Source organism: Camelina sativa, chromosome 2, assembly GCF_030686135.1.
Source record: "Camelina sativa cultivar CO46 ecotype springtype chromosome 2, ASM3068613v1".
Classification (NCBI taxonomy): Eukaryota; Viridiplantae; Streptophyta; class Magnoliopsida; order Brassicales; family Brassicaceae; genus Camelina; species Camelina sativa.
Genome location: NC_141881.1, coordinates 21,167,501 through 21,178,783, shown reverse-complemented (window position 1 = coordinate 21,178,783; position 11,283 = coordinate 21,167,501). Strand labels below are relative to the sequence as shown.

Genomic DNA, 11,283 nt, shown 5'->3' with positions numbered 1-11,283 from the left:
ATTTCTAATGGCATTTGAACGTAATTTTTTATACTTTTTAAAGTTAGTTTATTTTTTGTACTTCTCAATTAATATAGTAGGATTTTAAGAAAATGTGATTGTATTGACGAAGGTGTGTCAATTCATCCCAAAAGCTTAAATGATTCCCTTGAAGTTTGAGGTAGAAGAGGATTTTTGTTTTATTTTTATTACAAACAGAAAAACATTTTACGCCTATCCGGCTTTAGATAGAAGAGTTAGATCCAAGAACCTCAATATGTAAGGGCCTAAATAACCAAAGCGTATCCAATCAAGTTGGAACAGAGGTTTAGTGAAATACTAACAAACAAACCCCTTAAACAAAGGTTTCTTCAGATTAGTGTTATTAATTATTTAACTTTTCTATTTTTGATAAGAATGTAAGTATTCATTTCACAGTGAAAGTTTAAGTTACAGTGTTACACATGAAACATAATCCTTTTGTAACATCCGCGAACCAATTTTTGTTGTTTTGGTGTGAGTATCGATCGATACCCTTGTGGCATCGATCGACACCACTATTTCTGGGTTCGTCAGGTTTGTTTTAATTCGCGATTTTAGTTTGGTTGGCTTGGTTTAGTTATCTAAACCGAGTATATAAGTGGAGAAGCGACAAATTAAGGGTTTTAGGGTGTCTGGTCGCCGTTTGCAGAGATAGAGAGAGAGGAGAGAGCCTATTGTGGTGTGAAGGAGATTAAAGGAGAAAGATCAGAATCGTTAGGGTTTGGGAGGAAACAATTTCGGCATATCAAATCGTTCTCAAAGGTAATGAAATTTGGTAGGTTTATTACCAAGTCTTTCATCGTCATTCGCCTTTTTACAGAATTAGATTTGGATTTAAACTCGATGAGTTATTGGCAGTTTCGTGAGACACGTTTTCTCAGACGCGAGTTCGGACCATCGGAGATTGTAACTGAGATCGTGGTCTCGTGTTGTGCCTGATCGTGCTAAAAATTTGTGGAAAGCTTCATGACGTCTAGGGGTAGCTTTTCACCGGAGCGATTTGATAGTTAACGGTTGGTTTTTATTTTAGGGATTCGTCTTTGAGACTGGTCTTTTCTGATGTTTCTGTCCAGTTTTGCTATAAGTCGTTTTTGGTTGTGTGGCTTGTTGTAGGGCGTTGCTGGGCTGTTTCAGACGTTAGGAGAGTCTCAACTGGTTGTATTCGTTGTTATAATCAGTTGATAAGGTGAGTGCATGACCATGGCTTATCTAAGCCTGAGAATCCTTTTTGTTCTTGCTTGATTGGTGGTGCTTTGTGGTGTTGTTCTTGCTTGATTGGTGGTGTTAGTGGTGTTGTTCTTGCTTGTGGTGGTTGTGTTATGGTTCTTATAGGTTCCTGAAGGTTTTGGGTGAGGTTGGAACGTATTAGAGATGATTGGAAACGGAGGTTCGTCGTTCGGATTTGTGCAGTTCACGTCTGCGAAGGGAGTGTCGATCGACACCTGTTAGGTGTCGGTCGACACCATGTTTGGCCAGTGTCGATCGACCTGGTGTCGGTCGACACCAAGTTGCTTGTTTCGTGATTTTCCTGGTTTGTTTGTGTTTGGTTGTTATTTGTTAAGCATTGGTTTCTCAGTTGCGTGTGTATAGCCCAGTAGATGGGAGGATTGCCTCACTAAGTATTTGTGATAATACTTACGCATCTCAGTTGTTGTTTGTGGTGTGCAGGTTTGTGACGTGGAATCATGGCAATGAGGAGGAGGATGATCTAGGGTCTCGTTTGTCTGTTATTGGATTTGTTGGTTATGTTGTTGGAACCTTGGTTAGTGTTATGTTAGGTTGCCGGATAGAAAGGTTAGGAATGTTATTGTATTGATGATGTTGTTGGTTTTGTATTATTGGTATGTTTCCGCTGTGCTTAATGTTATTGCTGGTTTAATGTTGAGTTGTGGTTTGGGTTGGTTAATTAAGTAGTATGGGATGCTTAATTATATATACTGTTTTTAATTAAAAAAAAAAAGAAGGGTCGGGTCGTTTCATTTTGGTATCAGAGCCTTTACGGTTCTAGGATGGTTAAATGGATGGTTAGAGCGGTTAGGTATTAAATTGGGTGAATTATTTTCCTTTTGCTTGATGCATGATGTTGTGTGATGGAATTGATTATGAGTAGTTAGTAAATTTGTTTGCGGTATTGAGTCCTAGTATCATCCTCTTCGAGCCTTCAATGAGATTCCACGGTAAGATGTGTACTCTATGTGCGGTTTTTGAATTGTGTGCTTAGCCTTCTGTTCTGGGTAGTGCAGATGGCTAGAGAGGGTGCTGTTGGTCGCGGTCGTGGTCGTGGTCGTGGGCGTGGTCGTGGTCGTGGTCGGGGACGAGGTCAAGTTCCTGAGGCCAGTGTGAGTGTAGCCCAGAGCATGACCAGTGAGGAGGTGGCGGAGTCACAGGTTCATTCTAGAGTGTCTGGAGACCAGGCTGGTTTGGGTGACGGTGTTGGTCACGGTGTTGCCCCGGGTGTGGGGGTTGCAGCAGGAGGTGCTCCAGGCAGGGAGGATGTCTTGATGGACTTGCTAGCTCAGGTTTTGCAGCGACTTCCAGCAGTTGTGCCGCCAGTGGTTGGTGGGCAGGATCCAGTAGTGCCGCCAGTGGTTGGTGGGCAGAATCCAGTAGTGCCGCCGGTGGGTGGTGGGCAGGTTCCAGCAGTGCAGCCTGTGGCGGGTTTGCAGGTAGGTGTGCAGCTGGGGGCCGAGGTAGTGGATGCTCAGTATGTGCGGATGATGGAGCAGCTGCGGCATGTGGGAGCAGGGTATTTCTCAGGAAGTACCGATCTGAGTGTAGCGGATGAGTGGAGAGAGCGGATGGAGGATATTTTCCTTTCGCTTAGGTGTCCCGACCATTACAGGGTGGATATGACAGTGTTTTACTTGTCAGGAGATGCACGTGTGTGGTGGAGGTCGGTGACAGCATGGAGGGTGCAGCGGGGTATGTCTTGGGGGGATTTTGTGAGGGAGTTTAACTCCAAGTATTTTCCTCAGGAGGCTCTTGATCGTATGGAGGCACGATTCTTGGGGTTGACTCAGGGGGACCGTACAGTGCGGGAGCTGGATGCAGAGTTCAGTCGGCTTGTGGGGTATGCAGGCCGGGCATGGGAGCCAGAGTCGGCTCAGGTGCGGAGGTTTTTGTTGGCTCTGCGGGATGATTTGAGGACTCGGTGCAGAGTGAGGAGCTATGCTACGAGAGCGGAGCTGGTTGAGGTTGCAGCTGGGATAGAGGATGACTTGAGGTCACAGTTGGTGGTGGTCAGTTCAGCGGCTCAGACAGAGAAGACATTGGAGCAGGGCATTCCAAGCAAGGATAGGCAGTCGGAGCAAAGGCGTAAGAGGAGGTGGGAAGAGACGACAGTGGCAAACCAAGGTGGCCAGGGAGGTTTTGGGCGCGGGAGCATGGATCACGTGTCGGCAAGCGGGCCCAAGGGAGGTGATTCGCAGGAGTACCATCGAGTGTGTTATCATTGCGGGGAGGAAGGGCATATCAGGCCTTTCTGTCCTAAGAGGAGGCAGATGATGGAGGTTGCGGCGTAGCCAAAGGGAGGACCGGGTGTCCATTCCGGCGCTTAGTTTTAGCTTTTGTTTTCTTTCGTTCATGATGTATTTTCATTTGGAGTTGTAAACGATTATTGCGTTTGAGGTTCTAATAAAAGTTGGAGTTCTTTGGTTTTGGGATTGTGAAACCAGTGGAAAGGAAATAGCTCGGGAATTCTATAAATGGAAAGTTTCCATAAATAGAAGGTTGCTACAAATGGATAGTTTCCATAAATAGAATGTCATTATAAATGGAAAGTGTTATAGGAGTCAGAGCTTTTCTATTTTTGAAAAGTGTATGGAAATACCTTGAGGGTAGGGTGTTCCAGGGTGACCGGGTGGTGGTCATGGTGGTGTTCGGGTTATGAGTTTTCGTGAAGGCGCAATGCTAAAAGAGGAAAGTTTCTAGAAATGAAAAGTGTCGAGGTAGATCTAGTCAGGAGATACTCGTTGACATCAGACTTGTTTGCTCAAGATTGTGTGGGCCCAACTCATGTGATATCGATAGCTCGATGGACTTTGTGGCCAGAGAGTGGGAGTGGTATGTCTGCTTCGGATGACGATCCGAGAGCGCGCTTTAGGGTGACGACCCAAGAGCGGGATATTTGAGACTCCCTGGATACCGTAGCTGTGAGCCGTGACTCGGCAGTGAGCCGGTATGTCTCGAGGGTTGCGACCCGAGAGCGGGGGGAGTGGGCGTGTGAGACTCCCTGGATACCGTAGCTGTAGGCTGTGGCCTGACAGTGAGCCGGTATGACTCGAAGGTTGCGACCTGAGAGCGGGGGGAGTGTGTGTGTGAGTGACTTCCTGGATGCCGTAGCTTAAGGCGGTTGGCCTGATTGCGAGCCGGCATGATTCGTTGGTTGCGACCACGGACGGGGGAAGCACTGAGTTGTGAGCAAATAGTGTCTTTGATGTGAGTATATTGACTAGAGGGAGACCTCGTTGTTCAGTTGAAGGTGTGCGGGCTGTTGCGACAGTTGCACGGGAAACCTTGGCTGACGGTGTTCAGTCTGGTCGGAGGACGTGTGGGCCGTGTTGACGGTGGCATGGAGGTCCTTGACGGATGGACGGTGTTGCGGGATTCGAGGACGAATCCTTATTGGTGGGGGAGAATTGTAACATTGGTGTGAGTATCGATCGATACCCTTGTGGCATCGATCGACTCCACTATTTCTGGGTTCGTCGGGTTTGTTTTAATTCGCGATTTTGGTTTGGTTGGTTTGGTTTAGTTATCTAAACCGAGTATATAAGTGGAGAAGCGACAAATTAAGGGTTTTAGGGTGTCTGGTCGCCGTTTGCAGAGATAGAGAGAGAGGAGAGAGCCTATTGTGGTGTGAAGGAGATTAAAGGAGAAAGATCAGAATCGTTAGGGTTTGGGAGGAAACAATTTCGGCATATCAAATCGTTCTTAAAGGTAATGAAATTTGGTAGGTTTATTACCAAGTCTTTCATCGTCATTCGCCTTTTTACAGAATTAGATTTGGATTTAAACTCGATGAGTTATTGGCAGTTTCGTGAGACACGTTTTCTCAGACGCGAGTTGGGACCATCGGAGATTGTAACTGAGATCGTGGTCTCGTGTTGTGCCTGATCGTGCTAAAAATTTGTGGAAAGCTTCGTGACGTCTAGGGGTAGCTTTTCACCGGAGCGAGTTGATAGTTAACGGTTGGTGTTTATTTTAGGGATTCGTCTTTGAGACTGTTCTTTTCTGATGTTTCTGTCCAGTTTTGCTATAAGTCGTTTTTGGTTGTGTGGCTTGTTGTAGGGCGTTGCTGGGCTGTTTCAGACGTTAGGAGAGTCTCAACTGGTTGTATTCGTTGTTATAATCAGTTGATAAGGTGAGTGCATGACCATGGCTTATCTAAGCCTGAGAATCCTTTTTGTTCTTGCTTGATTGGTGGTGCTTTGTGGTGTTGTTCTTGCTTGATTGGTGGTGTTAGTGGTGTTGTTCTTGCTTGTGGTGGTTGTGTTATGGTTCTTATAGGTTCCTGAAGGTTTTGGGTGAGGTTGGAACGGATTAGAGATGATTGGAAACGGAGGTTCGTCGTTCGGATTCGTGCAGTTCGCGTCTGCGAAGGGAGTGTCGATCGACACCTCTCTGGTGTCGGTCGACACCAAGTTGCTTGTTTCGTGATTTTCCTGGTTTGTTTGTGTTTGGTTGTTATTTGTTAAGCATTGGTTTCTCAGTTGCGTGTGTATAGCCCAGTAGATGGGAGGATTGCCTCACTAAGTATTTGTGATAATACTTACGCATCTCAATTGTTGTTTGTGGTGTGCAGGTTTGTGACGTGGAATCATGGCAATGAGGAGGAGGATGATCTAGGGTCTCGTTTGTGTGTTATTGGATTTGTTGGTTATGTTGTTGGAACCTTGGTTAGTGTTATGTTAGGTTGCCGGATAGAAAGGTTAAGAATGTTATTGTATTGATGATGTTGTTGGTTTTGTATTATTGGTATGTTTCCGCTGTGCTTAATGTTATTGCTGGTTTAATGTTGAGTTGTGGTTTGGGTTGGTTAATTAAGTAGTATGGGATGATTAATTATATATATTGTTTTTAATTAAAAAAAAAAAGAAGGGTCGGGTCGTTTCACCTTTTTATGGTCCCATGCCGAAAAAAAGGAAGTATACACATTCTTGACTCAAAACTTCAATTCAATCCTTAAGCAAACAAATGCTTGAAAAAGATGGATTTAAACATGAACTAAAGAATCCTTAAAGTGGAACTATATATAGAAAGAGAAACTTAATTTAACTAATGGAAAATTAATTAATTAACTGTTCTCTCCAGAAATTTTATAAGGCGTGGAGTATTGGTTTGCTATACATATCTCCTATATATTAATAGAGAAGCATTTTTAAGAAAATGATGATGTGTCGTTGTTATAGAGCTCGAGACACCAATGAATTTATTGTCTCATTTTTGGATATTTACACATAATTGCTATTGAATGATTAAGGAATATTCCATTTCAATTAATTAAATAAAATCAAACATTTCAATTTTAAAATTTATTTTAATCATTTGTATAACATAGTTAATTATTAAAAAATAAATTTATTAGATCTAAAACGTTTTCAAAACCCGAATTTATTCACCTATTAAAAAAAATTGATTACTATTCACATAAATAAAATTTCAAAAATAAAATTATCACAATAATCATTAGTATAGGCAATTGACTTATTTAATATCATTAGTATAATATTTCACGGGTGAAATATATTCTTATACAAAATAAAATAAAAATTTAAAGAAAATAAAAAATCTTGCATAGAATGAGGAAATAGCAGATTATATATTTAGTTGATACATAATTGTTTGATCTAAACATATTCTAACAGGTTTTATATTTTGTTTTTATACAAACAAATTTTATATTCTAGAAAATAATTTTACTCATAACTCTAGCTTTATCTGCATAGATTTATCCCGCACATAGTGCATGTTACTACGTAGTATATTTAGTAAACGTAAAGTGATGAAATTAAAGATAAAACTTATCCACTGAAATCATAATATTTTTTGAAAAATAAATTTGTTTGAGATAGGTTTTTAGTTGTATCAAGACAATTTATTAGAAATATCCTTTTTAATATACCATTTTTCAAAAATATCATTTTTTCTGGTCATTTTTATTTTTGTCCTCCTTTAATATTTAATAACCATTTTATCCTTACATGAAAGATATTTTAATCAATAAAATGAAAACAAAATTTTCCCGCAAAACATTTTTCGACATATTTTCCCGCAAAAAAAAATCAAAAACAAAATTCTCGCCAAAAATGTTTTTGTCAAAAAAAATTTGACAAAAAATTTCAACAAAAAACTGAGAATTTGCTAAAAATGTCCTTTTTGGCATACTCTTTTCAAAAATGCTTTTCTTTTTGAACATTTTCATTTTTTTCTCTTTTACACAATTACACTGTGTTAAATTAACTTTTAGACTTTTTTTTTTAGGTTTGGATTATCTATTTACATTTAGCGTATAGTTTTTAAGGGATAGGATTTAGTATTGGGGTTTAGGGTTTATAATTTTGTAATTTTTTATATTAAAAGGGGTATTTTTGAAAATGGACACCATGAAAGGTAATTTTTGAAAAGTGACATAGAAAAAGGGATATTTTTGAAAATCTCCCAAAAACATTTTCCGCCAAAAGGTTTCCCACACAAAAAAATTTTACAAGGCTTTTGATAAGGTTTTAAAGGATTTAAAAATATTTATAAGACATTTATAAAGTTTTTATAACTAAAAATCTTATAAAAACCGTATAAAAAACAATATAAAAACTTTGGAAACGTCTTATAAAAATCTTATAAAAAAACCTTTAAAAAACTTTTTAAAAACCTTTTAAACACTTTTAAAAGGTTTTTGTAAAGTTTTTATAGTAATTTTAAAAGGGTTTACAAGTTTTTTATAAGGTTTTTATAAAATATAAATTTCAAAATTTTTGGCGGGAAAATCCAGTTTCGTAATTTTGGCGGAATTTTTTTTTTTTAAATTTTTTGGCGAGAAATTTTTTCGATTTTAGTGGATTTTTTATTTATTTTGGTGGGTAAGACATAATTTTTGGCGGAAATGTTTTTCATTTTCTGTCGGATTTTGTTTTCTTTGATTTTGGTGACTGTATATTTTTGTTGTCACTCAAAAAAAGAGTAATTTAGTTCTTTTGTACATAAAGAAGGGTAGTTTTGAAAATGGTCAATATGGAAAAGTAATTTTAAAAAGGTGCATGGAAAAAATGATATTTTTTGAGAATGCCCTTTTATCAATATACATATCTTTCTAATTAATCAATTATAATCTAAATTAAATTTAATTATTATATTTTACTCTATATAAATATTCAATTAAGAAAATTAACTATCTCTGGATTTTAAAGCATAAATATATAACACATATAAGATTTTGATATGACGTGTTATCATAATATCATCACAATTTATTATGGTCTTTACACAAATTCAACACGTTTTCTACTATATGAAACTTTTAAATTGATATAATATTTAATTGGTTAGAGATATGATGATTACCTAAAATAGCTAGCAAGAAAAAGCTTAAACATGTTCATTATAAATACATTGTTGGGAGATGATCACAAAGAACAAGGTGTGAGACTGTGAGTAGTTCTTTTATATTTGATTGAAAGAAACTTAGAAACCAATCATCGTTAAACGACGACAATCTCTTCACCATCTTCAAAGTGAAATCAATGTTTCGCGGTCCTGCCGAATGTTATGCGTGTACTTGTATAGGTAAATTACATGCGTATAGTATATATACATATACTCCATTTCCATATACAAAAAAAATTATCTGAATCAACTATGATGTGCTTCGATCGAACTAGATATGTTACTTAAGACCATAGCCTGAAACATAGGCTGTTTTGATCATGTAAGAAATTGAACTTGTAGACTTGAGGTTTTATACTCTTTCACGTTTAGCTTTGACACTTGACAGGGTTCGGTTTGAGCCAAAAAGTCTAAATATTACATAAAATTGATTGAAATTTTTTTATTAATTTTAGTGCATGCACATTTTTTCCTTGATAAATCATAGTAAAACACAAAATGTTGTATCACTAATGCTAATGTATATTTTTTGTTTTCCGTTTAACCTATAGTAAATGCTCCGCGATTTCACTGTCCGTACTGTCCTTGTCCGTACTTCCACATGCATGATGTTCCATTGGTAATTATATTGACTGATCTACTATAGTTTTTTTTTTTTTTTGTTATATTCATTTATAAGTTCTAAAATGAAACGCACATTCTTTTTGTTTTTTGGTCAGCAACTCTAGAATTTGACAACTAATTTATCAATAATTTTGCTTTGTTTTCTTATTAAATATTAGACGAGTGGAAGGTTTGATGGCTATGATAACTATAGTAATAGTTCCCCGGATCCGTATACACTTAGACGTAGTTTTTCAGATATCTCATTACATAGTCCTGACACTTTCGATCTCGACAATATTGCTTATGAGGTATGTACTCTTCTGTCCAAGCTGATTCATACTGCTATTTCATGATAGAATATTAAGAGACAACTCTGAGTATCATACTCATATAACCCCACTGTTATGGATGAGCAGGGTTCGAATGAGATAGAAGAATCAGTGGGACAAAGCAGTAACGGCTTGCCGGAGTGGAAAATATCCAAATTACCAACTCATAAATATGGGGAAAAAAAACCCAAATTCAAGTGGTGGTGGCAAAAGAAAAAGAAGTTTGTCGCCAATGATACTCAGTACGACCATGGATCAATATACATCGTTCAACTAGCTAGTTTATATATATATCCTTGCTCAAATTGATTTCAAATTCAATGTGTCTATTAATCTTGGCCTAGTATGAAAAATACAAGCTTTGGGATTAGACCAATATTATAATTTTCGTTTGATTTGGTTTGGGTGATACTTTGTAGGTGTTCGATATGTCTAGTCGACTACGAGAAGGGAGATAAGATGATCACTTTGCCATGTAAGCATATCTACCACAAGGATTGCATATCACGGTGGTTGAAAGAACACAGGGTACGTACGTATGACATATATACACAATAACATACGGCAATTTTTGTTTCCAACAAGCATAAAATACATTCTCATCTTTAATATTCTAATGAAAATGAAATTGTTTCGTTTATGCAGGTATGCTGCGTGTGCAAACGAGATGTTTTCTAATATATTAATGCTCATTCTCGTCGGATAATAATGATTAACAACAATGTATTTTGTTCGCATGGTTAATTTTAGTTTATCACTAAAAAAATATAGTTATTAAACTAGACGAATTTTCATTTATTGTAAATATTTATTATATTCAGTATTATTTGCCCGCTGATATTAAATTTTATCAAAATACAAAATAATTTATGAGAATATCAAATATTAATGTAACTTAATTTGTTAGAAATTTTTTTTTATCTGTGTTCAAGATTTGTATCTACATAAAATTTGTATATAACTTTTTTTTAAAAATCGTTGTAATTCAAGACCAAAAACGAAAGTTGATTGTTCGGGAGATAACAAGTTTTTTTTCCCTAACCACTCCTCACAATATTGTTCGTAAGAAACCCTTCCGTTGGTCAAATAGAGTTGGTCTCACGATTCTCGCTGATGTGTTAATTGTAATGTCCAATCCCTATATAGAGTTCAAGCAAAAGTAAAAAGAATTTGGGTTTCTATATGTTAGGAACTGACTTTGATTCTCTGTAAAATATCACTCTCAAACTCGCGATCTCAGTCGTTGAATTGACAAACATTGTCAAAATGAATGTAAAGCAAGAAAAAAAAAACAAAAGAACACACAAGTTTGTTTATCCAGTTCAGCTAAATTGATTTGACAAAGTCTATGTCTGGAGCCAGATTGGATCTGGCAATTCACTATCAAAGAAGATGAATCAGCTCAAGAGCAAGCTAGTACAACAATGGAATATTACCATTTTCCCTCTCTCTCTCTTCTTTTACAATTAGAAAGATAGAATTTGTTACAAAGACAAAGAATATATTTTCAATCCTTTTTGTGTCAGTGGTTCGAATCCACAACCACTTCTATTTGAAGCGTTCCTCGGACGGCCTGTAGAGCACATGTAACGCACAGTCGGGTTGCTCACGCAGCGGATCTCTCTTTCTTATAGTACGACAAAATACTTATATCAATAAAATGGTAAACTCTCTATCGCGACTAGAGTCTTTGCTTTACTCCTTCTCTTTTACCAATCCGATAACC

At 37.6% G+C, this 11,283-nt stretch overlaps 1 protein-coding gene across 1 annotated transcript; it reads left to right on the top strand.

Annotated features, from left to right (window-relative positions):
• Window positions 1-8,578: 8,578 nt before the first annotated feature.
• On the top strand, window positions 8,579-10,488 carry LOC104727174 (E3 ubiquitin-protein ligase BIG BROTHER-like). The gene is made up of 6 exons (XM_010446205.3): window positions 8,579-8,802; window positions 9,174-9,241; window positions 9,405-9,536; window positions 9,645-9,799; window positions 9,977-10,085; window positions 10,203-10,488. The coding sequence occupies exons 1-6, from the start codon at window positions 8,760-8,762 to the stop codon at window positions 10,233-10,235; spliced, it is 540 nt and encodes a 179-aa protein (XP_010444507.1). The 5' UTR covers window positions 8,579-8,759; the 3' UTR covers window positions 10,236-10,488.
• Window positions 10,489-11,283: the final 795 nt, after the last annotated feature.

What these genes read in the sequence shown, in the direction of transcription:
- LOC104727174 (XM_010446205.3), top strand. Translation starts at nt 8,760, where the DNA reads ATGTTTCGCGGTCCTGCCGAATGTTATGCGTGTACTTGTATAG. An exon ending in TTATGCGTGTACTTGTATAG is followed by an intron (nt 8,803 to 9,173) that starts GTAAATTACATG and finishes TTTAACCTATAG; the next exon opens with TAAATGCTCCGCGATTTCAC. An exon ending in TTTGTCGCCAATGATACTCA is followed by an intron (nt 9,800 to 9,976) that starts GTACGACCATGG and finishes GATACTTTGTAG; the next exon opens with GTGTTCGATATGTCTAGTCG.